We start from the raw sequence: 26,478 nt of genomic DNA, 5'->3' as shown, positions 1-26,478 counted from the left end.
ATATGGCAGTAGGGGGAACTTTCCACGTTTGTATAGCCCTTACATAGCTTTTGTAAAGGTTTGACTGAACAAGGAAGAAGGATGAGAGGGTGGTGGGAATGAGCTCTGGAAGAATGTGCCTTGTGCTCAAAAGGTGTGTAGCTTAAGAAGCCATGAGGAGGTTTTGAAGATGCCAGTGGAAAGATTATCCATCTCCCTTGGCCTCTCGTGTTTAATGTGCCACTCATTAGCCCAGTGATTTTGCAGTCTACAGTGATTATATGATGTCATATATGTCATCAGTCCAGCAAATGCCAACTTATTTTTACTGCTAGGAATGAGTCTTGGAAAGCTGTTGTGAATTTGGATTTCATGCTGTACTTGCCTGAGTGTGGAAGTACCTGTCTTGTGGTGCATCAAGGAGTTTTAAGGGGATATTGTCTTGACATTGATGAGTTGTGGTTTTGCAAGTGCAGCAAAAGGAAAATGTACTCAGTTACATATTTTAAAAGTTCCTGGATGGGAATAGAGAAAGGAGATCAGATATTTTTCACTTCATGTGTTTGCTGCATTTTTTAAAAGTAGTAAGGGATTGCATGGTGAGGACACAACTAGAAAGCAAATTCTGAGGGGAAGGGTATATATTACAGCTCTGTGGAGCTCAGAGAACGGCAATGACTCCACTTGTAAGATCTCTTTCTCTCCAAGAAAAGGAAAAACTGCTGTAAGAACATAGCATCCCAAGCAGAACCTGAACTGCATAAATCACTGGCTTACAGATACTTACAACATGAGTCACACTGACTCTGAACTGACTTAGCACAAGGGAAATACTGCTGATCACAAATATAAAAAAAAAAGAAAAAAAGAAAAGCATTGTAATTAGCCATACTGAAAGATGCTAAAAAGGTACATTTAACATTCAGGAAAAGAGCTGAATGTGGAAAATATTAGCACCACTAACCTTTTTTTCCTGTCAGCTGCATTCATTACTGGCATTAGCAAGGTATCTAAGACTGTTGCAGTGGTAGTAAATTGTGCCACTGTATTTGCATAGGGGTAATAACCAGTCACTCAAACCATCCATCTGCTGATAAAATTCTCTCAAGCTTTGATTTAGATCATCAAAGACAATACATTAGATCAGAAGCGCCGAATTAGCTGGTAAAGAAACATGTTGAGTTGTGTGTGAAGATCCCATGCTGTGCTTTGTCATCCACAAGGACGTGAGCCCAAACAGTCCCAACTAAAAAGCCCCGGAAATTTTACAGGCCGTGAGTGGAGGCAAAGGTCTGCTAGAGGGTTAACTAAGCCAGGGGAAGTGTTCCTGTACCTCAGCAATGTCTATCAGCCTGGTTCTTCTCTGTGTCCTCTGCTGCTTGTGTGGTCCACGGTGATAACTCCAGATAAGCTGTTATTATTATGTACAGAGTGAAGAGGGTGATAATCAGGCTGCCTGTGCAGATGGATGGAGAAAAGCTCCGAACGGTGGAAAAGAGCAGCCACATAAAAAGCAGCAAGATCTGAGCCATAAGCATCACATTCAAGAGTGGAAGTTCCTCCAAGAAACCAGCCAAGTGTGAGAGGCCTAATGCAGGTTGTACGGGAGGACACGGTGTCCTTTGTCACAGGGCAGAAGAGAGGCTCTGTGGCTGTACAAGCCGGAGCAGATTCCTCTACGACTGCTGACCTGATAGCGATGTCTTTCTGAGGCTTCAGCTGGAATGTTATGATAGCACAAGGAGATGGCACTGGGATAAAGGATTTCTCAAGTGTATCCTCTTTAATATCAGTTACATGTGCTATAGTGGGACTACTGGGTGTTGCCCCAGCCCACATGGATACAACAGCTACAATGACCAAAAGATTAAGCTGCCTACCAGGGATACAGCGCTGGCGGTCTGTCATGGCAGAGAGGGGTCGCACAAAGAACGGGCATTCAAAGGCCTTTACATGGGACCTTTTCTGGCGTTATCTTCATAGGTATAAATATTTTCATGACTGGGGTTCTCGCTATGCTAGGATACACCTCCATGCCAAGGAAGGTGGCATTGCTGCGGGCGTTGCGCGTCACAGCCTGCAGTGACCAGTCTGGATGCAAAAAGACATGAGCTTGGTCACGCTGGGGCATTGCGTATATGCTGATGACTTCAGGTCTCTGCGGGTCTTGGCTGCCTGTCAGAGAGGAACGAAGCTGTCGAGGTCTCTTCCAACCCAAACCATTCTATGATTCTATGCCTGAAGATCAGTGCCCCGTACTGCAGGAGTTCAGTGAACTATGCACCTGGCAATTATTTAGGTTATGTCTTGTTTATGTGTCTATAGTGACATTCAATTAATTAATTCTTCCATAAAATATAAATACACAAATTATGCAAAAAGACAAGAAGAAAAGGCTCATGTTTGGCCTTGCCGTCTTAATAGTATCCCCTTAAACACAAAGGCTTCCCTGAGGGAACAAAGCGATGTCACTCTCTAATCTGGAACGTCAGCGCAGCCACCGTCACCGTAGAGCGGGGCACTGCGGGCAGCAGCTGCAGTCTGGCAGTAAATACGCGGTGTCTGCATTTTCAGTTATTCTCCTTTGGTTCGCTGATTTGTATGTACTCCAAATGTGTTTTGGTTTACACTAGGAAGAAAGGTGTCTTTATGTCATTGAACAATCTTAACTACGGAAGAAGAAGTTAAAAAAACCTCCCAGTTTTTATTTATGTATGTAGTACCTGTGTATATATATTTTTTCTTTTTTTTACTTTGACAGCTGTTCTGAGTTAAAACTATAACTGCCTTGTTTTTCCTAGGATTGTACAACAGACTAGTTAACCAAAGTTAAAGCAGTTTTTTCCTAGTGAAGGAAGAGCCTGAAGCTGTCTCCCATGTAGTGGAGATGCTGGTGTGAAGCTCTGGTCTTACTGCTTCTCTCCAGGAACTGGGAATTCAGTACCATGGTAGCTAGTAACTCTCGTTGTTCCCCTGTGTGGGAAGCCCAAAAGTTTATATACATCTGGAAATCGAAGTACCCTCTCATGTCCAGAAGCATTGCAGACATACCGACAGAAGAGGGTGGAGGTACATCGCGGCCAGCACGGGCAACCCTGCATTGCAGCTGACTCATGTGCTGCCTTACGTATAGGTAAGGGAGGAGTGTGCTGCCAAGTTGGCTTCCAGAAACTAGAATTTCATCTCTGAAAATTATTGATTGCTTTGTTGTTGGGGTTTTTTTAATAGGCTAAAATCTGGCTGTTAGTGCTGTCTTTATTTCAGAAGTTCAGCCTAGAAATGCCTTTCAAAGGGAAAGTTGTTCAACTGGTAACTCCTAAACTTGAGTCATAGTCATTGGGCCGTGCTTCTGCTTTCTAGCATCCAAACTCACAGAACTGGTCTGAATAAATAATTTTGAAGAAGAAAATGAGGACAGCTAGTCAAATAATAGCAAAAGTTATAAGTGGATATAGTCAGAATGAAATTGAATCAAAATAAACTTGGGATCAGCAGTCTGAAACACTAAACTATAAAATAAGTGGTGAATGAGATAATCATGTGACAAGAAGTATTTTAGAACATTTTCAAAAATCACCTTGTTTTCCAATATGTCATTTGCTTTCATTCTTTGTAAGAAGAATGGAGTGCTAGCTATGAGCAAGTGTAGAGGTAACTTCCTTTTTTCTTTATAAAGGTGCTTTTCCTAGGGCCTCATACACGAGCGCAAGGCAAAACATGGCCTTCATGGATTCAAGTTTTATCTGATTGCCTCTGTGCAAGTGATTTCACACCAGCTGCTGCAGGATGCTAGTGTCCAAAAATAAGCCAACAAAAGCAGTTGACTTAGGGTAGGAGTCACTGCAGCAGAGTCTGAGTATTGGCCATTTGCAGCTGGTCACCTTTTCTTTGGGAACAGCCTGCCAGGATGGTTTCGAGCGATGAAAGGCTTGTCCCAAATAGGTGTTGAAAACTGTTGTGCTGGGCTCTTAAGAGCTTAGGCTGATTGATGAGATCAGTCTTTTCTGTGATTACTGTTCTCAGAAATAGTACATGATCTTTTACAAGGTTTATCTGTGTGTGTCCTTACTTAGGTTTAAGTGTGATTTTTTCTTTAACATGGTTGATTAAGCTGGTACAGAAAAACCTACACAGATTCTCAGTTAGGACTATATTGAGTTAACAGGGTTTAAGATTAATTGAAATAAACTTTCTTAGCTGAAATAAGAACTATACTGCGTCATAATGTGCGTGCAGGCAGGTCAAAGTACTTTAAAGTAATATTCATGTAAAAATGTCAACATGGTTGATTGTTTCTGGTTTTAATGTCTTTGATAACGCTTCTTCTAGTTTTCAGAAACTCGACATATCTGCTTATTTGCTGTGCTCTCAGATTTCTTAATAAGCATGGATGACCTTTGATACAGGGTTTGAAGTTCACATCTGCTGAAGATGAACTACAGTTTCTAAGCGTAACAAATGAATAACTTTGTTTTCTTTGATCTTGCTGCCATGCAGTTGGCCCTTCGGTGATGTTTTTGCAAAGGTAGTGATGTATGTTTGGAGGATGCTAAGAAAATGGATACTAGGTAGTGTTAATTGCCCTACCCATAGGTATGGCCATGCTTCCCTGAGATGCTTGCTTGTAGGAAGGCCTAGAGACATTTCTATCGATCCACAGTGGCAGAGCATCAATAATTCTGAGAGCACAAAGTGAGAAGGGTCTTAAATTTATGAGGGTGTTAGCTGTAATAGTTCAGCACTTCAGCCATTGACCAAGGTGGTATAAAAGTTAGTCTTTACACCAAACAGCCTACTGTTTATGTTCTGTTCTTGATCTAAATACTAAACTTGAGCTGGTTTCAAAACTTAAAAGATCCTGACAAAAACAGGAATTGAGTACAAAATATATTTTGCAAGCTGTTGCAAAATCAGATGCGGGCTAGATGGCTGATCTGTGGAGACTGAAATAAGCTGAAGAGTAAGAACAGTTGGAAACCTGAAGGAGGAGGTGAGATCACCTTCATTCTTGAGCAACAAGAAAATGGAGGAGGTGTGATGAGCTAGAAGAGAGAAGGAAGTCTGCAACATGGAAGATCCTGGAATAGTAAATTCTCGAATTGTGGGGGATTTGGAAAGTGTGAGAGCTAAAATCTCACATGTCAAATAGGCAGCTGGAGTATGTATGGGTAAGAGAGGGGGGGAGGATGAGAGAAGCAGTAGGAGAAGAAGAACAGGTTTGATGTTTAATCCTGCCCACCCTTCCTTCATGAAGACCTGCTGCCATTTCCATGAAGAAATCAAGAGACATCCTTGAGAATTAAAATGGAAATGGTGGAAAATACTGGAAATGCTATTGAAGCGATTTTAGTAAATGAGGCCATTTTAGAAATGAAAATCAACACATCAGTCTCCCTTTTCTCCAATATCTAGATGAGAAGGTGGATGGTAGATAATTTGCCATACTAAATGTTATCACACAGTCCTTGACTGCTGTGTGAACAAGAGTTTATCAGGTCATGGAGCCAGTCCCCCTGCTCGTGCGTGGGGTGGGAAAATAGGGCAGTGTCTCTAGTCCCTAGGACTGATGTGGTGAAGCTGCCACAACCAAGGTGATCCAGGGTTGAGGGGGTTGACACAAACCCTACTTTATTTCCAATTCTTTTCAGAGTTTGGAGTGGAGGCAGGCTCCTTTTTCCTTCCTTCACTTTCTGATGGCTCTTTTGTGATTTTCTCTAGGTCTGTCAATCCCGACTGTACCCTGTTTTACTGAAAGCACCAATTAAGTAGCCGAGCATTTGCTCTTCCTCCCAGATGGTTCCCTCTTCAATACGGGAAGCAATCTGTGCTGTAACAAAACGGGCAGGAGCCCAAGCTGTAATCTTGTACACAGATCGGTGCAGCCTGCCGCTTGAAACGGAATTAATAGTGGGATGTGATTTAACGGTGTAGTTAGCAGCAAAGAGCAGAACCGGGGTAGGGTGGGAGTGGGGGAGAGGAGAAACTGCCTGGTGCTGTTTTGTTTGAGCCTGGCTTGCTCCTAATCCTGCTAGCCATTCAGCCTTGATGGTAGCAATAAGCCTGAGTACCAGCTGTGCCTTCCCATGGCCTGCCGTGTTATTTTCAGCTTCTGTGAAAATGAGGCATTTCCATTTAATTTGCATCTTTTTCCCCCTTCTCTTTCTCTAATGAACAAGTGAGTACAGCAAATGCATTTATGCCCTCCTTAGTGATGCCTCCCCTCCTTTCAGCTGCGTCTACTGTAAGATCCCTTTCAATCCATTGCTTGTTTTAGATCTAGCATCTTGTAGTTCGGAGAAAATAACTGAAAGTCTCTGCTTATTGATGAGATCTCCTGCAGCTTCCAGCTGCTCCATGGGCACTTTTGTTCAGAACTTGGATATCTGAGTGTAGGCCTATTCACTCATTCAACATCACCAGTATCACCCCATGGAGATTTTCCTTTACTCTGAAAAAAATCTCCTATTTTCAGAATGTGTATTGGGAGCTTACTGGAAGAGCTACCGTGATTTTCCTCCTTATTTTTCAGAACTCTAAAGATAACAGTGGAGAAGATCACTGAACACGCCACTGTTTTGTGTGCTGTATGATCACTTCCAACAGTCAGAGTTTCAGGTTCTCCCTGGAAGCTTAGTCTCTACAGTCCTCAGCTGTAAAAAGCATGATGCTCTCCTTTGTACGGCCTGTACAGCATGCCAGAGAGGTTGCCTGAGCATAAAAAGGTACACTAAATTAATTCAGTAAATCTAAGAAAGGCCATTTCTCAGTCTGTGGTGGACAGACCAGGTTTAGAGAGCTCAGTCTGCTACAGAGAGGGCTTAGCTGGGTCTCTGGCATGAACAAGTCAGAGTATCCAAAATATAGGTAGCTGAAAGATACGTATGTATTTTCAATTAATAGATAGGCATTGAGTATTTTGAAAGTGGATATAAATCTGTTCTGAAGCTAAAAGACTTTTTTGATGGAATCCCTGAAACGGTAAGAAAGATAAGTAAGATGAAAACAAGCCTGTCCTCCTGGAGAGGGGAAGCAAACAGACATCTAGAGAAAATAGTTATTGTTATCTATGACATGGCCTTCAGCTATTTGGCTTGGAGCGGTCACTCATATTTTTATCTTGAACCTGTCACTTTTTTATTTGTTGCTAGTGACTGACTCCCAGTACTGCATGCGATTTGGGTGATGAGATGCACAGTGCATCTCAGACACCGGAGTTACTCGTTTTGTCCACTACAAACACATCTGGCTGGTCTGCAGGCTCCAGCCCTCGCTGAGGCCACTGTGGTTTGTGTAGTTATAGTACGTGACATTTTCTCAGATATTGTTTGGTGGATTGTTGTGTTAAGCACCTAGTTTTGAGAAGTAGTTAAGTTTTCTGCTCAGTGGGACCTTCTGGTCGCTGAGCGGACTGACGAGGGTCGTCTTTAACAGGTAAGGAAGAGAATTTGGCTCTTCAGCTACTGCTTCACTGCTGGAAGCACTTTCACCCCAGTACATCTCTGCACAACGCAGTGTTTCTTTCAGTTCCAGTCACTAATTCCATCTGCTTCGAGCAAGATGTAAAAGCTGTTCAGCAGCAAGTGCCTGTGGTGAGTGGAAGGTAGCTGCCATGCTTGCAGAGCAGCACTTGCTTGAAGCAATGGCAGAATTTTATGTTGTAGTTATTTATACCCCTATTTTTGTGTTCTCTGGTTGTGTTTGTGGCAGTTACTGGATGAAGGAATAAGAGCACGTGCGTGTTTATGTAATAAACAAGCTATACGTTACCTTTTCACGTTACATCCTCTGTATAACACACACAGTGCTTCAGGGAGAGGGCGAGCTGGCAGCTGTGAGTTTGGGGGTTTCTGCTGTCAACTTTAGTGTTGGGATATGAAGAGAGGAACTGGTCAGGGCTACAAAATATAGTAAATTTGGAACTGAAAACAGCGACTTTAAATGTAGTAATTTCCCAAGCAAAGACATTTTAGTCATATTCCAATCACATTTTAGCACTGATCAGCCAGTGGATGTTTCTGTTGCTAAATCCTACTTCGATTCTTAGTGTCATTTCAGATTGAAGGAAAACAGTGGGTTTGTCATTAATTTGATCCTGTTATTTGGAGTAAAACAGCAAATTACAAAAAGAATCAGTTTCAAAATTACCTGATTGTTTTAAACAATTACTGTTTGACCATTCTTTTTAATTCTTTAATGTTTCAGCTGGGCATTAATGTGAAATCAGTCTAGGTTGAGGTACTGCTTGTACACTTATAGTTTTTCATCACACCTTAAATTTTATTCTATTACCATTAGGCAGAATCCTGGAAAATATTGATGTCAGAGAGCTGAGCTAGGGAAAAAGACGTATCTGCTAAATAAAGGTAGTCAGGTGCCTCCTGAAAAGCCAGTAATGACATAACAGACATCTATCAAAGCATTCAGATAATTGCATCTTCTCTTGTGGGCTAGCAGTGCTGAGGTTGAGCAACTAGATTTATCCTTGAAATAATGTCACGGGTGTCGATGGCCTGGGCTGGGGTCATTTTGCCCCACTTGCCTATATGACCTATAGGCTTCTTTTGTTGCTGCATTGTCCTTCTCCAGCAGCAGGATGCTCTTGGGGTAGGGACCCGACTACATGGAATCTTTGCCTAACCACATCTTTCTTCAGGCTTGAACTTTGTGTTTACAAGATGATGCTCTTGGGTGAGAGTCTTCAATATCTGCTTGTATATAGAAGGAATACTACATCTTTAGTCTTTGTGAGTGATTTAAGATGTGCTCCCAAGTGTATACACTGTATATATTTGTACTTTTATGTAGGTGCTTTTTAATTGCAATATTAACCCATTTTTGCTGGTGGGTGATGCAGCTGAAGAATGCAAAAGATGAAGGGCTCGGTTGGGGCTCAGGTCAGTTGCCTAAATGAGGCATCCAGAGCCATTTCAGGTGCCCTAGGACTTATTTCACCTGGCCTCTAGCTGTTGGTCCCTGCGGGTATTCTGTCTGTGCCTTGTGTCAGTGTGTCAGCTACCCTGTGCATCTTAAACAGCTTTGGATGCACATGCTTAGACAACCAAATCAAGCTCTTTTTATCATCAGGAGTTGTCGTTTATGTAATCCTGAAGAGATCTGGCTGCGCTAAGTAATGTGGGAATCTCAGATTCCTGAGTAACTTCAGGGGTTTTCAGGGTTTTTTTGTTTTGTTTTGAGCAGTAGAGAGTAAAAGTCACAATGATGATGATAAACTTGGACTCTGGCAAGGCACGCGTGTCAACTGTTGCCGTGATTAACACCGGCTGCTCAGCAGCACAGGCTCGGGGATCAGGGAACATGCTGTACTTGAATTATCTGGCTTAGAAGTGCCCTCCACTTGCCATTTGCAAGCAGGGACAGACAGAAGACAAACATTTCTTCCCCTAAATATGGGACTTGTTATAGCTTAGTTGCTTGGCAATCCACTTGACTGTAAAATAAGCAGACTATTAAGCAATGCTACTGGTTTCCTTCCTTCTATGGCTTTGCGGGATATTCTGTGATCTTTGTACCGTTACAGCCTTTGCAACCGTCTGCTTCACTGCAGCGGGAGATACGCACTGCTGCCACGGGTCTGTCTTCGGGGGAGAGAAAGTCACTGCGTTTTCAGGTGTCTCTCCTGTTGGTTTTCTCTATATGACACTGCATTTCCATTCCTACCACTTCCCTTTCTCCTTTTAAGCTTATTGGCAACATCTGTTGCTGCTGTCTATAATTACACTCGGCACTGGGAGAAGGGGAGACACTGAGCACAGCAACTGCCTCTGCTTTCCCCGTAGGCATTTAAAGTCGTGTATGAATATACTGACACTTCTGGTTCCTTCATCATTTACTTCCCCTGATCCAAAACAAATTCTTCTCTCTCAGCCCTGTATGGGCCAAACCATAACTCTACCTCTCTTCTTGATGGGGAAAACCAGAACTAGCTACTGTCAGGAAAAAACATCAGTTTCCATATCTGATTATATATATAGCTTAAAAATATTTAGTTATATTCAATTATATATATTTATGTGGCTGTCCTGTGACTGAAGTAGCATCATTCACATGCAAAACCCTGACAGCTCCCTGAAAGATGCAAGTGTATTTTTGATCCCAAGCAGATAGCTGTACTTCCTGTGATCCAGATAATAATAATAATAATGATAATTATTAATAGCTATTACTACTAATAATAGTCCTGAATAATACTAATAAATATGAACAAAAGATTCCAGATTATGAGCAAGGTTTGCCTCAGGGCCATTGGAAGAAAGCTCTTTGGTAAATCTGGGCTTATGTTTGTAGAAACTACTTCAGGTTCTGATATACTTTATCTTGATGTGCCCTTTTCCTACTGTTCAATCTAGTAAGTGACCAGAGCATAATAATTTAACCAATAGCTGTAAAGAAAAGGTATGGAATAGAAAGGACAATTTCTATATGTAGCTAACTATAGGGTAAAGAATGACAGTCTCATTTGGTGCCAATTCAAAGTACGTTCTTGTATATTTGATATTTAGAGTTGAAAACTTGCTTTAATCTTATTCTTTTCATATCGTGTCATTTAACTTTCCCAGCCAATGAGCCCTGAAATGTAATTACAGTCACCGCAGGAAGTACTAAATGAAAGAGCATTCAAATATGGGAATTAGTAGAACTGTGGTTAGCTAATGACTGCAATACGCTTGGTAAGCAAGACATGCAAATTTGAGTGGGGCAGCATCTTGAATCTCTCTCGTAGTAGTGGGGAAAAACCCCAATTTGTCTTTCTCTGGTACTCAGCCTGCTGATGAGTCCGCGCAGAAGTCCAGACCGTATGTAGGCTGCTGTTCTGGTCCAGCAGTGTATGGGAGCAGGCTGCTGTGGTGGCACTTCAGGACAGAAAGCTGAGGAGTCTTGAAGGTAAAGATTGGGGGGGGGGTCTGAACAGCAAAGCACCTTTTCAGGTATTAAGCCAGCTCTGTGAAACCAGCAGTAAGACAGACACTAATTAACTCCATTAAATACAAAATCCATATAATTCACACACACGCATATGTTGTATAATATGTACCACGGACATTAAATTCACATAGAAAATGAATGTCATTTCTATTTGCTTCAATGTATTGTAATACCAGAAACACATTTACTGTTAGAAAAGAGGGAAAAATAGACATGCTCACTGTCTACACATATAAAATGCACAGAGGGAGTCCTACATTAAACAGAATTATAGATATCACTTTTCAAAGAAACTCGACTTTAATGAAATCTGTCAGATGCCAATTGTACAAACATGCTTTGATGCCTTTAAAATGATAGATCATTATTTTTCCAGAGGGAAAAAGCATATATAGAACACAAATTTTAATTATGCCTGAGAAGACTGAAAGTTTTTAACATTTCAAATAAATATGGATGTGACATTTTAGCTGAGTTCTTTTATGATTTTGGATACAGGCCTCATTAGATTCAGCTGCTGCTTACAGCATTTGGAATACAGCAGTGTATTTAGCTCCAAAAAGCTGAAGATAGGAATTTTATAAGGTTGAGGGACTGAGTCAGCTAAGGTTTTCCTATGAAGAGCATGTCTGTGTTGTGCAGTGGAGAGAGCTTCAAGTGAGCTAGCAGAGTAATACCAAAGCAATATTGTTCTTCAGCACTGTGTTCCAGCTAATTAGTCTGTCAAGCCGTTTAATAGGGTTTTACTGCTGTCTTGGATGAAAACAAGCATCTTCACATGGCTTTGTCCTGCGGCACCACGCAGGGTTTCTGAAGCAGTAAGCAGTCGTTCAGGGCGCTCTGTAACGCACCTTGCTGTAGCGTTTAGATGTTCTCTCCATCTTTTACAGTGTCAGGTTTGTTCAAATCTGTGCTAAATTTATGGTGAAGGATTTTGCTGTTGTTGTTAGAGAGGTTGTGTGATGATAGTTGGTCTTTGGCTTTTCCTTTTCTACCAGTAAATGTTCTACCATGAACAACCCCCCCTGCTTTTCTTCTAAACCAGCTCTCAGTGATATTTTTTAAATCTCGTTTTCTTGGGCACTTTATCTAAGACCTTCCAAAGGATCCTACTGAAGATACACTCTCTTCCTCAAATTAGAAGTTTTTAAAGTGCTTTAATGTAAACCTCTAAAATTATAGATCTATGTTTGCTTCATACTCTCCCGAGAAACATTTTATCATCAAAATGTGCTGATAATTTGTTTATTTAATGAGTTGGTTTACATCTAATTTGCAGAAGTTTAGATTGCCACACAGTTACAACTGGAATAAACATTTGAAAATATTGGACAAACCTGCATTTTATTGTTCCTTCCATGGAAAAAAATTCTGCTTATATCATTACGCTGAGTGAGGAATCAGACCTCTCAAATTCTAACAATTGGTCTTGATCTAACATTTCATATTTTCGGTTGCTCTTATTGCTCATACTTGTGGTTCACCCAAAATCAACATACTTCTCAGTAGTATATAGACGGAGCCATTATTTGGGGACAGACTTTTTAGTAGTGCCTGTAGTGATAGGACAAGGGGTAACAGTTTTAAACTAAAAGCGGGTAGATTTAGACTAGGTACAAGGAAGAAATTTTTTACCTTGAGGGTGGTGAAACACTGGCACAGGTTGCCCAGAGAGGTGGTGGATGCCCCATCCCTGGAAACATTCAAGGTCAGGTTGGATGGGGCTCTGAGCAACCTGATCCAGTTGAAGATGTCCCTGCTCATTGCAGGGGGTTGGACTAGATGAGCTTTAAAGGTTCGTTCCAACCCAAACTGTTCCATGATTTTATGAATCTATGAGACTCTGATTATTTTTAACTAAAAGAGGTATAACCTTCAAATCAGTTCAGTTAGGGCCAAGAAAGTATCCAGATTATTTCAACTGTATCTCTCAGAGCCCTTCTATGAAACATGTTGAAAACCAGGCCATTCTTAATAGGAGGAAATTTCCATAAAGGAAAATATGCTTTACAAAAGCTAGAAGCTCTGATCAGCCTGGAGAAGCATCGTTGTATTTCTCAAGCGTCTCTTCTGAAGGTGTGAGGGTGTTTGTGCTCCAGTCACCCAGGCTGTTCTCCAGGAAGATGCAAGAAGACATGAAATTAAGTTCTAAAGGTGAAAAACAGTCTGGGGAAATAAAATATATGTCTCCAATCTATTTGTAGTGCTCACATCCCGCATAGAGATTGGCAGGAAGATTCTGGCTTGCAGTAAGGGGGAGATTGGAGGAAAATACTGGGAGATAAACCTATCAGATATGGTTACCATGCTACAGTTGCAGGTCTCGGTAAAATAGATTGGCTTTCTAAGCTTTTTTGCAAAGGCGTCTTGATAGATTGTTTTCCAGTGTGTGCTCCATAAAGCAACAGATAAATACATAAATAAAAACATTGCAAGCTTTCTGTGCTATAAATAAAGGCATCTCTCTCCTACATGCCCATTAAAGATCACATATCAGAGGACTACTTTTTCTAGTTTCTTTGCTCAGGTAAAAGATGTCTAAGTGATCTTAAAAGCCTGACTGTAAACTTATGCAGAATACAGCTGTCTGTCTGCCAAGGACTCTTTCTGATGCCCCAACTAGGGTGGAGAGGGGCATTGCCATGGTGGCTTCACCACAAAACAAAGCTTCTGGGCTGCCCTGTGAGCCCTGAGACATCCCCGTGGGATGCTGGATTTGGCCCTATACGGCTATCCAAATTGCACCAGGGAAGTGGAAAATCCTGCCTTTTCAGCAGAACTGGGAGGGCTTGAAGCAATCTTAACACACACCTTTGGCTTCATATTCTGTATTGCTCTTAGAGGAGAGTGAATCAACAAGGCTTTAGGTAGTATCAGGTGTGAGGCTCCGGGACATGTAGTGAAGCAGGGAGCTTCTTGTTAGTTGTTGTGAATCACTTGTAGATTCTTACTAGCATACAAACGCAGTAATCAATATGTGGTGCTTTCCTAATACGTTACAGAGAAGGTACATGAATGACTCTACAGGATACCCGGGCTCATTTCTTGCCAGGCATCCTTAGCCAACAGGAAATGTCAGAGTTGAAGAGGATGAAGGTTTCATCCCCTGAGGATAAGAAGGGGAGCTAAGTGGCCCTCCTTTCACTAAAGCATTACCGCAGACAGTCAATATCAAGAGAGCCTTGTCTGCACTAGGTTGGACAATGTCAAGAAGGCAGGTGATGAAAATGGAAGGCAAAGTGACAATGACCATAAAAGCTGGCCATAAAAAACCAAACCAACCCCAAAACACACCCAAACAAAGAAGGAACCTGCATCTCTCCCATTTTGTCTTTGTCATTCCTTCCACTGAGGCACGCATGTGCTTACATTCGCACATCAATTGTATAATAAAAATCTATATAAAAATTGCATAACAATTGTACAGGAAAAAAAGAGTGCCCAAAGAAAAAAGAGGGAGCAGAAGAATGATCTTTCCGTGGTGGCACAAAAGGACTTTCTTTAAACAAGGAGCTCTTGTATCTCAGTAAGGTTCTTTGGAAAAGTCCCTGCAGTCACTGGCTTGTTCCCAGTATCTGCAGCATGACAGATATCCAGAAAAGGCAGCAATACAGAGAACAGTAGTCAATCAAGCAAATTATTATTCTTTAACAACTATTTCATTAGTAAAAGATTTTTGTGAAGCAGAGTGTATTAACACCGAATTAAATGAACTGAGCAGATGTACAAAACAATGAAATCGACTCAGAAACAGATGGGTTTTGTCTATCAGGTCTATCCTTCTGGGTGCCCTAAGAGCATTATTGCCTGGAAATAGGGCCCAGCTGATGCTTTCTTCTGTTTGATCTATATGGCTGTTAATCATAACCAACGTGCAAGGGAAAAGGTATCGCCCAAGAACTGTGCATTCTGCTGCAACCACTTAATTATGCCCCTGCGTAGCTTACTGCTGTAATGATGACAGCCTTCTGGAGACAAAATCAGCAAAATGGCTTTACCTGGATGAGATTTTTGTGGAGTTGTTAACCCTAGCAGGGAAATGGCAGAGGCGTCAGATTGCTAGGGTGAAATCCTGGTCCTGCTAATGTTGGTAGCAAAACTTCCCCTGGCTGTGAGGTGGGTAGATGGATTTCCCCTGTGATTCCCGTCGGAGATCGACCACTGACTCAGTGTTTACAAGTGCTGCTCTGTATCTAAGTTTCTCCTTCTAAAATGTGAATTTGATACACACTCTGTTTAGCAATGCAGTTTGAGATCTACGATGGAAAGGACACTGAAGTGCTAAATAAATTTGTTAGAAGGGATAATCTCCTGAGACCAATTATTACAGTTGGAAAAAACAAATAAGCTTCCAGGCACGCAAGCCTTGCTGAAGCAGAAGTCGTGCCACTTATTCTGGCTCCTTTTTCCTTTGAGTTACAGAGGCTTTCTTTTAGACATCCAATTTTGGAATCTTCTATGGTTGTGGTAGCAGAGCTTTTAGGGTTGTGATGGCCTGAGGACAGAAATGAAATTGAGGTCTGGAAGAATTAGTAATCTCATGGCAGGATGGTGGAAAATACAGTAAGAGACCCAAACTTAATTGGAAAAAGCCATTTGGAAGAGATTATAGTCACATCACTAATTCTTTACCAAATGTCATTCAGTCCATCCAGATACTAATCTGTTTAGATTTTTCCTGGATTTGTCCTTTTTACTTGAGCAAAATAACATTCTAAGTATGGAAATATGATGGCAAATTGCAAATGGTTATAAACGTGTTTAGTATGAGCAAAATGAGTAATTAGGCAAACACTGGGAGATTTTGGTTGGCAAGAGGCGGTGAGTTCTATTCATTTCTTTCTGTACCTGCTTTTAGTCCTGTCTCATGATAAACATGCATGATCCACGTGCAGATGGAGGAGTGCTCCCTGCATGCTGTTTTATCATCAGTATTTCATGTTGTATTGTGAAGTGACCAAAACAACAACTGGAGTGCTCTGGCCATTCCCTGGAGTCCCAGATTTCCTTGCAATGGACCTGTTTCTGCACATGTGACTTCATTAATAAAGTCCCTTTTATTAGCTATCCAGAAGTTATTCTTCTGTTAGTTTTATATTAGAAAGCACCATTATTATGCTACACTCCAGCACACAATTAATCTCACTTTAGAAACTGGCTTCAGACCGGACTAGAATTCTAAAAGTAGAACATCAGGATGAATGCAAAGAAAGGAGGACCAGAGTTTTGGGGTACACCTCTCAGTCCCTTTAGCTCTGATCATGTCAGTTTGAAAATTGGCATAATATTAGGCTATTTTGCATGATTAGGAAGAGTCTTAATTTCTGTTTGCTAGGTACTTTGAGCATTGAGACAAAAGATGTAAGTGCAAAAGATGATGTTTATTAGCATTCTATAAAATCCTCATGAAAATGATGACTATCCTCGTTTGCTTCAGGTTTTCACAATGTTGTAACTTGCAAATTGAAAACACTATCTATGTGAAAATGGATAATAGAAATCTAGTTTATTGGAAGATTTTTTTCTTTTATTGCTGTGGAGGGGCCAAAATAGAGACAGTGTCTGGTTGAAAACATTCATCCAGAAGAGATTCCAGGCAAACAGACTGGGAAAAAAAATAGCATCACTAAAAGGTTATCTTCTTCATTTAACATCAGAAGTGCTCAATGCAGTCTTTTTCTGTTCACTGGGAGGAAAAAAATAAATGCCTGTTAAGAAATTATTTTAGGTTGACAATGTCCCTTTACCTTGAAAGAGAACTGTAAATTATCCCATTTTTGTGATTCTGAAAAAGAAAGGGGAAAATGCTGCCCAAGGACATGAGCCTAAAAACCATTGAGCGGTCAATAACTTGCATGTATTACTGGGTGTAGAGCTGTCCTGAAGGTTTCGTTACTGGAGCAAATGGCTTTGGAGCAGCTCTTGAGCTGAATCCAACAACCAAAATCTAATGAAACCCCTCAGCTTAGATAATAGTGTGGGTAAGTGCTTGATGCCACGCACAAAGGCTTAGCTGCTGAGCTGCTGGTACTGTTAATTGGACATGGAAAGCTAAATCCCTGGGCTGGAAATCTGCTCCTTGGAGTCCATCTTAAGCATAGGTTAGTTGGGAAACTGCCCAGAGAGTCTGTGGCTCACCATCACATGGAAGTGAGAAGTGGGGGAAGGGGAAGGAGAGCTGGAGGAGGAAGAAAAAAATACGAGTGAATTTTGTGTTTTCTAATATATATTCTAGCAGGTACGTTTTTTCTGGCATTAGAAGGTGGGTTATAATAAATCCTACTGTTTTACTCTTTGAATCATGAGTGAGAAATGAAGTTACATAAGGTGCAGCACGTGTGACAATGACATGAACTCTCACCGTGCCGTTGTGTTTGCTCAGAGCGGTGAGTACTGATACCTGCAGCTCTGGCGCAGAGCACCTCTGTCCCCGGCAGACCCCCCGAATGAAAGGTGCTGTGCCCAGGGCAAGATACTGTGCAGCATCTGATAAGGAAGTAGAGTTAGACCTTGAGCCCTTCGGCACTGAACCGGTTTTAATCTATTTCTTAGTTCTTCTTTCTAATGGAATAAAGAGCGCCGTGGCTCTCTGATTCCCTGGTAGCACACCGGAGGAGCTGAGTCTGTCGGGATGGGGTAGGAAATGGCAGTACCTGTAGGAATTTAACACCCTTTGGAAAATCTAGGAAGAGCAGGGAAAAATAAGGCACATGCCTTTTAAGACATATGGAGAGAAGCAAAGGTAAACAGAAGGTAAACTAGGATTTCTGCCTCCTCAGGGTTTGGGGGCCAGGGCACCGTAACCCATCACCACAAGGCAGGGCCCCCCTACACTGCTCCTCCTGCCGGCTGTGCCGCCCGGGCAGAATCGCTCCTGTTAAAGGACCTTGAGCAGACAGACCCTGCGTTGTGCCTCGCCTGGGCTTGGCGGATAGCGCGTGGCAACTTTTTCCATTACTGATGAGTGAAAGTAGTGATTTCAGCTTCTTGGGGCTCCCTTTCAAAGCGGGGTTCGGTTGTACAGAGGCAGTGCTGCCCCAAAGTGAAAGGGGCAGCCGCTGCCACCTCCCCGGGTGATGCTGGTGGAGAGGCAGCCCTCCCCAAGCCCCTGTGCCCTGAGCCCACCAGGCAGTACAGACATCAATCACAGACTTTATTCTTGCAATAGAGCCATGGCAGTGACTCAGTTTCCCTTTCTTTAACAGGGTTATTTTCCTTCAAGGCTAAAGGAACTTTTCATTCCTCCTTTAACTAAATGGCTGTATTTCCTGATCATTCCCCCTTCTCCTTCAAATTTGTTTGTTCATCAACCACTTTCTTGGAATTTCTTCCTTACCTTTTCAGCTCAACTACAGAGAAATCTGATTCTAGGGAAAGCTTTGCAAAATTATTTACTGAGGAAAAAAAAAAAAATTCTGTGTCACTGGGGATTTTGACTAGATTTTTTACCCATCAGCATTGGTTATGCATTTGGCCCATCGTTGTTTACCATACGATTAGATTGTATAAGGAAGAGTGACAACTTCTGCCGAACCCTTCAGAAATGCGTGTTGTTATCTATTCCTGGCAGAAAAGGCATAAGCAGAAGTTTTGCACTGTCTTTCCTTCTCCTTTCCGAGGCCATTCCCAATGCATGAAGATAGGATAGGATAGGATAGGATAGGATAGGACAGGACAGGACAGGACGGGATAAGAGGATAGATCTACTCTGCTTTTTTCAAATGACATTGCAAATTGAAACTAAATTAAGCTAGATGACAGCCAGAATGAATAATTTACAAGTCGAAGAGGAAGGAGCTGCAACGGAGGCAGGCAAGGGGATGCACATCACAGAAATGAAGGCAAGAAGAGGCTTTAAAACTACTGCAGCATGAAAGAGAGTTAAAATGGCCTTGTGAGCTGGAAGCTGGTGTGCTAGGGAAATGAACTTACGAACTGCAGGTGTGCCCTAAAGAGATGGAGGCACAAATAATTCAGTCCTTCAGAGTCATGCGACAACCTCAGCTAATCTGGTGTATGGAGAGCACTTTGGTTTCCACTGATGCTGGCCTCGAGCAAAAAATCTTAATGAGCCCATCTGCTGGCAGAGCCTGTGTGCTTTCCCTGTCAGCTCTGTGGAGTGCTCCTGCTGAGAAACAGTTCTAAGAAAGGGAGTATAAGCATGGTGAAAAAAATTTCTGTCTGCTCAGAGCAAACCAGAGAAAGAAACAGTGGTGTACGCAGAAAGAAAATGGTACGGTTAATGACTGTCAATAAAGAATCTCAGGCTTGTTTCATTTTATTTCTTGATTTTGCTTTCTTTTTTCTGCTTATTCGATCTTATCAGTCAGGATTTGGCAGAAATCGCTCAGTTCCGTATGGAACTGCAGGATAAAAATTCTGTTTCGCCTTTGCAGCCCAGCGGAAGGCAAGCTTGGCTCTGCGTGTCAGGGAGGTTCTCCAGCCCCTGAGAACATCCTGGGCCACTTCAGTGAAGAGGCTTCTCCTTAACCACTCCTCAGGGGCTTGTTTTCAAACACCCAGGCAGCGCGCTGGAACTCAGAAGGGTGTGCTGTAATTACTCATTTGAATTTCTGTGCTACGTGTTTACTCGTAATTTCGTCTCAGTGATGCTCATCTACCATTGCTGCCTCTGTAGTATTCACCTGCATTTCCCAAAACTTCAGTACGGGGAAAAACGTCAGCGGTGTTTTGTGGCACTTCAGTTCTCTTGACACGTATCGATGTGGTTGGCATTGTCTCTCAGCATTGACAGCAGTGGCACTGGCAGATGGGGCAAAGACAGCTTTGTTTTTCTAAACAATGTCCTCTTGCCTTCCTTTTTGCTTTGCCTCATAGGAACAATCAAGCACAGAATTAAAAATGTTTCCTTGTTTTGGAAAACCAAGAAGAGCAACATACTTAAAATCGCAGCAAAACCCACTACAAGTCATCTGCCTCGCCGATTTCTAGCTCTGGTTTGAGACTAACTAATCTCTGAAGGATTTACCTATATGGCAGTGTTAAATTAACTTGGGAAAACTGACAATATTGAATTAACTTGGGAAAACTCCTACAGAAAAAAAAACCAGCTTTAGGGAAAAGATAATGACTGTGTGGCATTTAGTTAATTATCCAAATTATGAGTATACTTCATGAGCAACAAACCTGGAGTAGTTTCCTCAGGAGTCTGACTCCTCAGCAAAAGGAAACCACCACTTTGGAGAAGTCTAAAAACTTATTATAACGTTTCCAATTCAAGAGGTGCATTTTTCCTGCAATGCCATGTTCATAAATCCCAGATAAAAGAAGACTGGATTTATTTATTTAACCTAAAAATTAAATGTCTTCAAGGCAAAGGACTTGTTAATGGAAAAAAAATTCTGGGTTTTGAAAAACAGTTAAATATTATTTTTTAGTGTTATGCTTCACTGAGAAAATGAATGCTTTTGGGAAAGGGTTAATGCAATATTTCTTTATTGATGCATTCATGCAGAAATAAATCTTGCTCTGCTGCATGTCAGCCAAATACCCTTTTTAATACGCTACAAAATGGTAACATCTCTTCATACCATTTCAAGCTCACAGACCTATTGGCATCTCCTGCCTTTGGCTTCTGCTGCCAGTATCAACTCTGGGCAGCGGCTTTGCTGGCGAGCTGTAGCACGTATTTGGGCGTCACGCAGTTTCCTTCAGGCAGCAATGCCTTAACAAGCTCAGATGGTTTTCCTTCAATCCTCTGACTGATGACATTTCCTATTTTCAAAATTTGGGATCTTTCTGCTCAGTGGCAGCTCTTCACCATGTGAAATATTAATTGCATAATATGAAAAAGAGCTCTTCAAGGGACCTGTTCCTTAATAGTGCTAATGTTGCTGGAGCTCAGATGAACCTCCTTTGGGGAGCTATTTATCTTTTTAAAAAGTAACAGAGAAAATAGGGAGATGGTGGTCAAATACAGGGACACCCTAACCCAACACAGTAGGTTATATGTAGTCCACTTTTTCTGCAGTTGGGAGTTTTTAAGGCTGCGAAGCTGTGTTAGTTTTTTGTTCTAATTACCTTTACATACCCTCTCGTGCTCTACTTCATCTCTCAACCTGTTTATATAATGAGAGCAGGCGAGTCTGGTTCTTGGACATCTGTAGCTTAGACTACCATGCTGTCCTGGGACAAGCTGGACCAAGATCAGGTCTGCTGGAAAGCACCAAATGAAATACCTTTCTTTGGATATAATCAGCTATTTTCTGTAATGCCTTTCTGGTTGGGAGGATGATAGTACCAGAAACAGCCCTTGGCGAAGGCCAGAACAATTCACTTCGCCGGTGTCTTAGGAAGGTGCTACATGTAAGTGAAGAAACCAATGAGGGGCTATAAATGAGTGCAAAGATCTCTGCTGCTTCTGCACGCAAAATATTACTTAGGTCTCTTACCAAAGCAGAGGCAGGGAACCCAAGCCCCAAAACACTGCATTGAAAGACTTGCAGGCAAGCCAGCTGTGAGGCTGGGAGCAGAAGCCAAACTCTATTGCAAATTCCGTGTTGCTCCCGTGTTACATATCCCTAAGTGCATCTCTCTAATGGGCACTTCTAGCCAGAAAGTCAGCTCCCCTTCTCTCGGTGGTATTTCGTGCTTTGAATAATGAGCAATAAGGGTTTTGTTGGTTATTTAAATGCCACAATTCCAAGCACTTAAACACACTTAGCAGGTTCCGAATCTCTCTGTTTCTGAGCCAAGTGGCATTTTGAAAAGCATTAAGTTAAGTAGTCGCCCACAATAATTTTGCGTTCCCTCTTTGAGCTTTCTGTACCAGAGCGCACTTTGAATGTATTGCTGTATTGATTTTGGTATTCTGCCATTCTCAAAATTTTCTTCTGGATTTTTCTGCTGAAGCAGTTGCTCATTCAGATGCCTGCATTCAGAGGGGAATCCGCTCCATGTGCCGCACGCTTGGAGATCACTTTCCTATTGCTCTTCCTCAAGGGCCAGACGGGAAGCTGGTTGCTAACCACATGTGTAGAGAAACCTGGGAGGGGATGTAAGGTCCCTTGGTTGTTGAATCTTTTGGCTGGCATTCCCTCTCCCCCCCCCAAAAAAAATCAGAAACTTCTGCTACTGCATTAAGAGAAAACATGGCAAGTTTTAGCTTCAAAGACAATTTTTCCAGGGTGGTCTGAATAGGTCAACATAAAGGACAGCAGGAAAAAAATCCCAATGCAGTGATTATCATAATTAACCACCAGTATCTGAGGATTAGCATGGCCATGGTTAGTAGTCCTGGATACACTAACGTGAACGGAAGAGGAACAAGCAGATGCAAGAAAACCACAGCACTTTGACAGGGCGTTTTTTCAGCCCGGCCTTCTCTGGTCGTGGGGTGCAGCGGTGAAGTAGCGTTCAGTCCTGTTCAGAAATGAGTACAGGCAATGGTCACCGAGTTTGTTCAGTGCTTAGGTCTTACCAGTCCTTGGAGAATGGAAAGTCGAGCTCCTGAGGTTTGTCTCACCTCGGTGACTCACTGCCTGCCTGACCAAACTTTCGGAACTAGTTTCTAATAACAGACATTCGATTTGAGCCATCTTGGCCTGACTTTTAAGGAACTCAGAGTTCCCATAGCTCAAGTCAGGGTCACGGGAGAAATTTGCAAACAGGATCTTCAGCCATTACCTGCCTGTTTTGAGACCCAGTCTACATGCTGGAGTGGAAGAGAAGGGCAGCGTTGCTGACCGGCCGTGCTTCTGGCCCGCCCTCCCTTTAGCTCAGCATCTTTCTCACAGGGCAGTGAGCAAAAACCAGTGCAAAACCCGAGACGTAGCCTGTTAATCATGAAGAGAAATACTTTTTTTTTTTGGTTAAGCTGCTTTCTGCATCGTGGTATCTGCAATCCAGCTGCAGTTTGATACAGCGTGACACGCAGAATATTTCCCGAGAGTTATTTACTGAGATGTGGAGTGCCCTCTTCAGCTCCTTGATGTCCATCTGGAGAGTTCAGACAGGTAAATGGACATTTACTTTCACAGGTTCCAGGCTGGACCTAAACATGGGAGCTTCCAAACACAGCTTTGAATTTTCAAGTTAGAGCCAATACAGTATCTGACTGGGTCAACAACAGGGGTGAGAACACAGGTTATAGTAAGTCCTGCGCAGGTGTAATTTCTCATGCAAGCTTCTCGTCTATCAGGTATGCCACTTTTGGCTACTTTAGTCTTGCATTTTTCACTTTTCTTTCCATGCTGTTCAGCTTCAGAGGAAAAGGGACCTGGCAGTCGGTGGTGGGTAACATGGAGTGCTGGGGTTAGTGTGTGCGTACGGTGTTTCTGAGCAGCCTGGCTGCTGCGACAGGTCGAGCGACAGTTCTGCCTGCAAGTCCTGCCTTACTCCTTCGGTGGTCCCTCCGACCTCCGTGAGGAGACCCACCTCCAAAAGGATTTGTTAATTTTAAACAGAAGAAAGGAAAATTAAAGAAGATGCTATTGGACAGAATGCTATTTCACAGTCGTTTTCAGCCAGGTCAGCCACAGCTCATGTTTGGAATTGAAACCATCAAATATTCAGTAAGAAAAATAGCGAGTGTCTTGTGCTGCCTTTTCTCCTGGGATTTCATCAAAGGCTAAATCAAGTAACATGATTATTATTAATGTTAATGAGGTAGTCTAAGTGGCATTTTATTTATCTTCTCATTTTATTTGTCTTCTCATGAAGCAAAACAAGCTTTAAAACTACGGACAGTCCAGTTTTGTCTAGCGGACACACGAGACCCGTGGAGAAATTGCCCTGGAGAGAGCCTCACTACTGCCTGTAGGGACAGGAAGACCATCCTGGCCACAAGATGATCGTGTTTTAGAAGTCTAACTCCATGTTATACCTCTGTAAGGCCGTGTGAGAGGGATGCTCCCTCAGCCTCCGCCGCACCATTTGCCATGCATTTGGTTGGAAATTCTTTCTCTGGAGTTTGCTCTATTGAAAATCTGTATCATGCAAAACTCTCCCCCAAAGTTTGTCTCCTCCTCAGTCAGGTCCTGAATGCAGACTGCAGTTCTGTCTACAGTCACCGGAGAGCCTTTCCCATTTTAATAAGTTTTGGGTGTCCTGAGAGACTGGTAGACAATGGAAATTATACAGTGTTTGTCGAACCTCCTGCTATGTTTGCTTTGAAATACCCCAAAATGGAGGCAAGGAGGTAAAAGTTTTCTACTTGTCTTCTTTTCCATTTGGTACAATTACTGTGTGAGTCACTCAGCTTTAAGAATGATTTGAAGGAGAAAGCTGTGTATTAGATAGAATAGAATAATGAATCACACTTAATGGAAAATTCATTTTTCCTTTCTTTTTGTGCCACATTACCCAGACCATCAATTACTAGAAAAAAATCCCTGCCACATATAGAAATTTATCATAGGTAGAAATTTCTCATAGGAGAAAAATGGCATGAACACCCTATTGATTTTGTAAGTAGGAAGCATAGATGAGTTTTCAGTGACAGGATAATGATATTAGCTATTGTAGGTCTCCAGGGAGTTTTCATGAGGTTGATGGCTCTAATTATGAAAATGTTTTCAAGTCACCTGTATTCCAAGAAGCACCTTGCAATTTCTTGTATGCGAAGAGATCAGCATCTGAGAGACTTTCAAAATAGATGTGCTATATAGAGTAAGGCTATCAAGGTTAGAACAGAAATGTTGGAATAGAATATTTCTCCGGAATTAAAAAAAAAATTGTATCTGAAAAATAGTCCAAATTTTAGTCAAGATGCAAATTTCAGCCATGTTTTCTGAATTTTTTTCATTGCTGAGATAATTTTTTCGGATGCACAAAACATGATGATCCTCGTCTTTGTATGCCTATGAATGCAACACACAAGCAAGGATGGAAGATGTAGCACTGCTCGTATCTGTAGGTTTTAGTGCTCGTATCAAATCCTGCCTGGAACAAAAAGAGGCACAAAAGGAGGCTGCAGGGCAGCCGAGAGTGCTTTGTCCATGTGCCTTTTTTTATCTTAGCATGGGAATAACTTTTCTGACAGAGGCTCCAGGATAATGGGAACCCACGGGATATTTTCTCTTTTGTGAAATGCCAGGAGTTGGTGGTGAAAACTCTTTGCATGATTTGTCTCTCTAGAGTAGATTAGCCTTTGTTATCTGTGGCATTGGAATTAATCACTGTGGCAAACTTTTATTTTAGGGTACTCTTTAGACAGCTAATGAACCAAAGCCAAAAAGATTTAATGGAGCTGTTACCTCCCTGAGTGTTGCATGAAAGAAGAGCACAAAACTTACCCTGTTCCATTGAGAGAACTGTGCTGAGCTGGCACTTGGAACAAAAGCCATTAATTGTCTTAAATGACTCCAGATAATGAGGTTTAGTAATTGGCTTTTGTTTTAATACAGCTTTGAAAGGCTAAACCACATAAATCTGTGTAATGCCTCAGAATAAGCAACTGTTAAGGTAACAGGTAGGTTTGACTTCCCAAACAATGCCTGTCCAAACTGGATAAAGCCATATCAGTTCAGTTACATGAATGATTAGTTGATATTAAGAATGATTATAAAATACGGATTTGTTAGAACACTTTGGGGTGCAGAGTGGAAAATAAAGTCATTTTGTTGCAGTGCTTAGGTACATTTTTGCAATGAAATACATTACTATTGATTTTCAGAAGAGCCCAATTGCCTTAAATTGAAGACTTAAAAGTCTTAAAATCATATAAACTGATAAACTGTATCAGCTAGTACAGCTGTACTCTGAAGAGTTCAGTATACTCCTGCTTTCTCTTACCAGTGTGTATCTGAAAGAAGGCAGATGTCTATACACGGTGATACTCTGCAGTCACATGAGAGACCATCAGGGAATGCATCCTCATTTGACTGTAGCATCATCACATCAGGATTTCCGCTGCTTTTGTGTTGGGGAAGTTGCTGGTACACACGCATGCTGATGTATGTGTGATTAGAAAAGCAAACCACAAGCTAACTGTGAAGGTGCCTTCTCCAATATCTGGACTGGTTCTGCCTACAAAAACACCTTGTAGTATTGCCCAGTGAAGGAAATCCCCCATTACAAATCTGAGAGAGCACAGTGCAACACTGAAGTAAAAATTAAGACAAGGATTCATATGTTTCTTGAAGCTTTAAAATCTGCAGGGGAGACATGTATAATGACAGTGTTTCAAATCAATTTGCAGGCAACCTGATTTTAGAAGAATGGAGGTTGAAAGTGTTGCAAGAGAATTTGACTAAGAACCAAGCAACAACTCAATTTTACACATCCACATTTCTAAAAAACCAAATATTAATATCTCTACTCAATACATCATTGCTCATCTTTAGTGCCTCGTTCTTATTTGGCCCAGTTCCTCCCTTCCCCTTGCACGTTATTAATACCAGGAGTCTGCTTTTAGCATTAGGACACTGTGATGGTTGTAAAGAAATGCACAGTAGTTCAATCCCTGGCAGCTAAGGGATGTAAGGTCCCAGGAAATGGTTTCTCCCTCATTTTCTTTTTCTTTAAATGGAAATGCTCTGGGGGTTTGGGGGTTTTTTTGTTTCATTTTTGTGTGTGTGGTTTTTTTTAAACAGG

At 41.8% G+C, this 26,478-nt stretch overlaps 1 protein-coding gene across 7 annotated transcripts in view; it reads left to right on the top strand.

The window, feature by feature from the left end:
* ST7 (suppression of tumorigenicity 7) overlaps positions 1–26,478 on the top strand; it is a 154,790-nt gene that overhangs the window by 48,972 nt on the left and 79,340 nt on the right. Inside the window, exon 1 of one of the 7 annotated variants that reach the window (XM_054819867.1) lies at positions 10,860–10,881. The exons of 5 other annotated variants lie outside the window; for them this stretch is intronic. Coding sequence is in view for 1 of the 2 variants with exons in the window: in XM_054819846.1 (XP_054675821.1) it covers positions 22,847–22,898 (52 nt within the window). In the remaining variant the exon portion in view is untranslated. Of the gene's footprint in view, positions 1–10,859; positions 10,882–22,800; positions 22,899–26,478 lie in introns of those variants that run through there. One more of the 7 variants, XM_054819846.1, reaches the window with a different exon arrangement.

This window comes from Grus americana, chromosome 1, assembly GCF_028858705.1.
Source record: "Grus americana isolate bGruAme1 chromosome 1, bGruAme1.mat, whole genome shotgun sequence".
Lineage (NCBI taxonomy): Eukaryota > Metazoa > Chordata > Aves > Gruiformes > Gruidae > Grus > Grus americana.
This window is presented reverse-complemented; position numbering and strand designations above follow the sequence as displayed.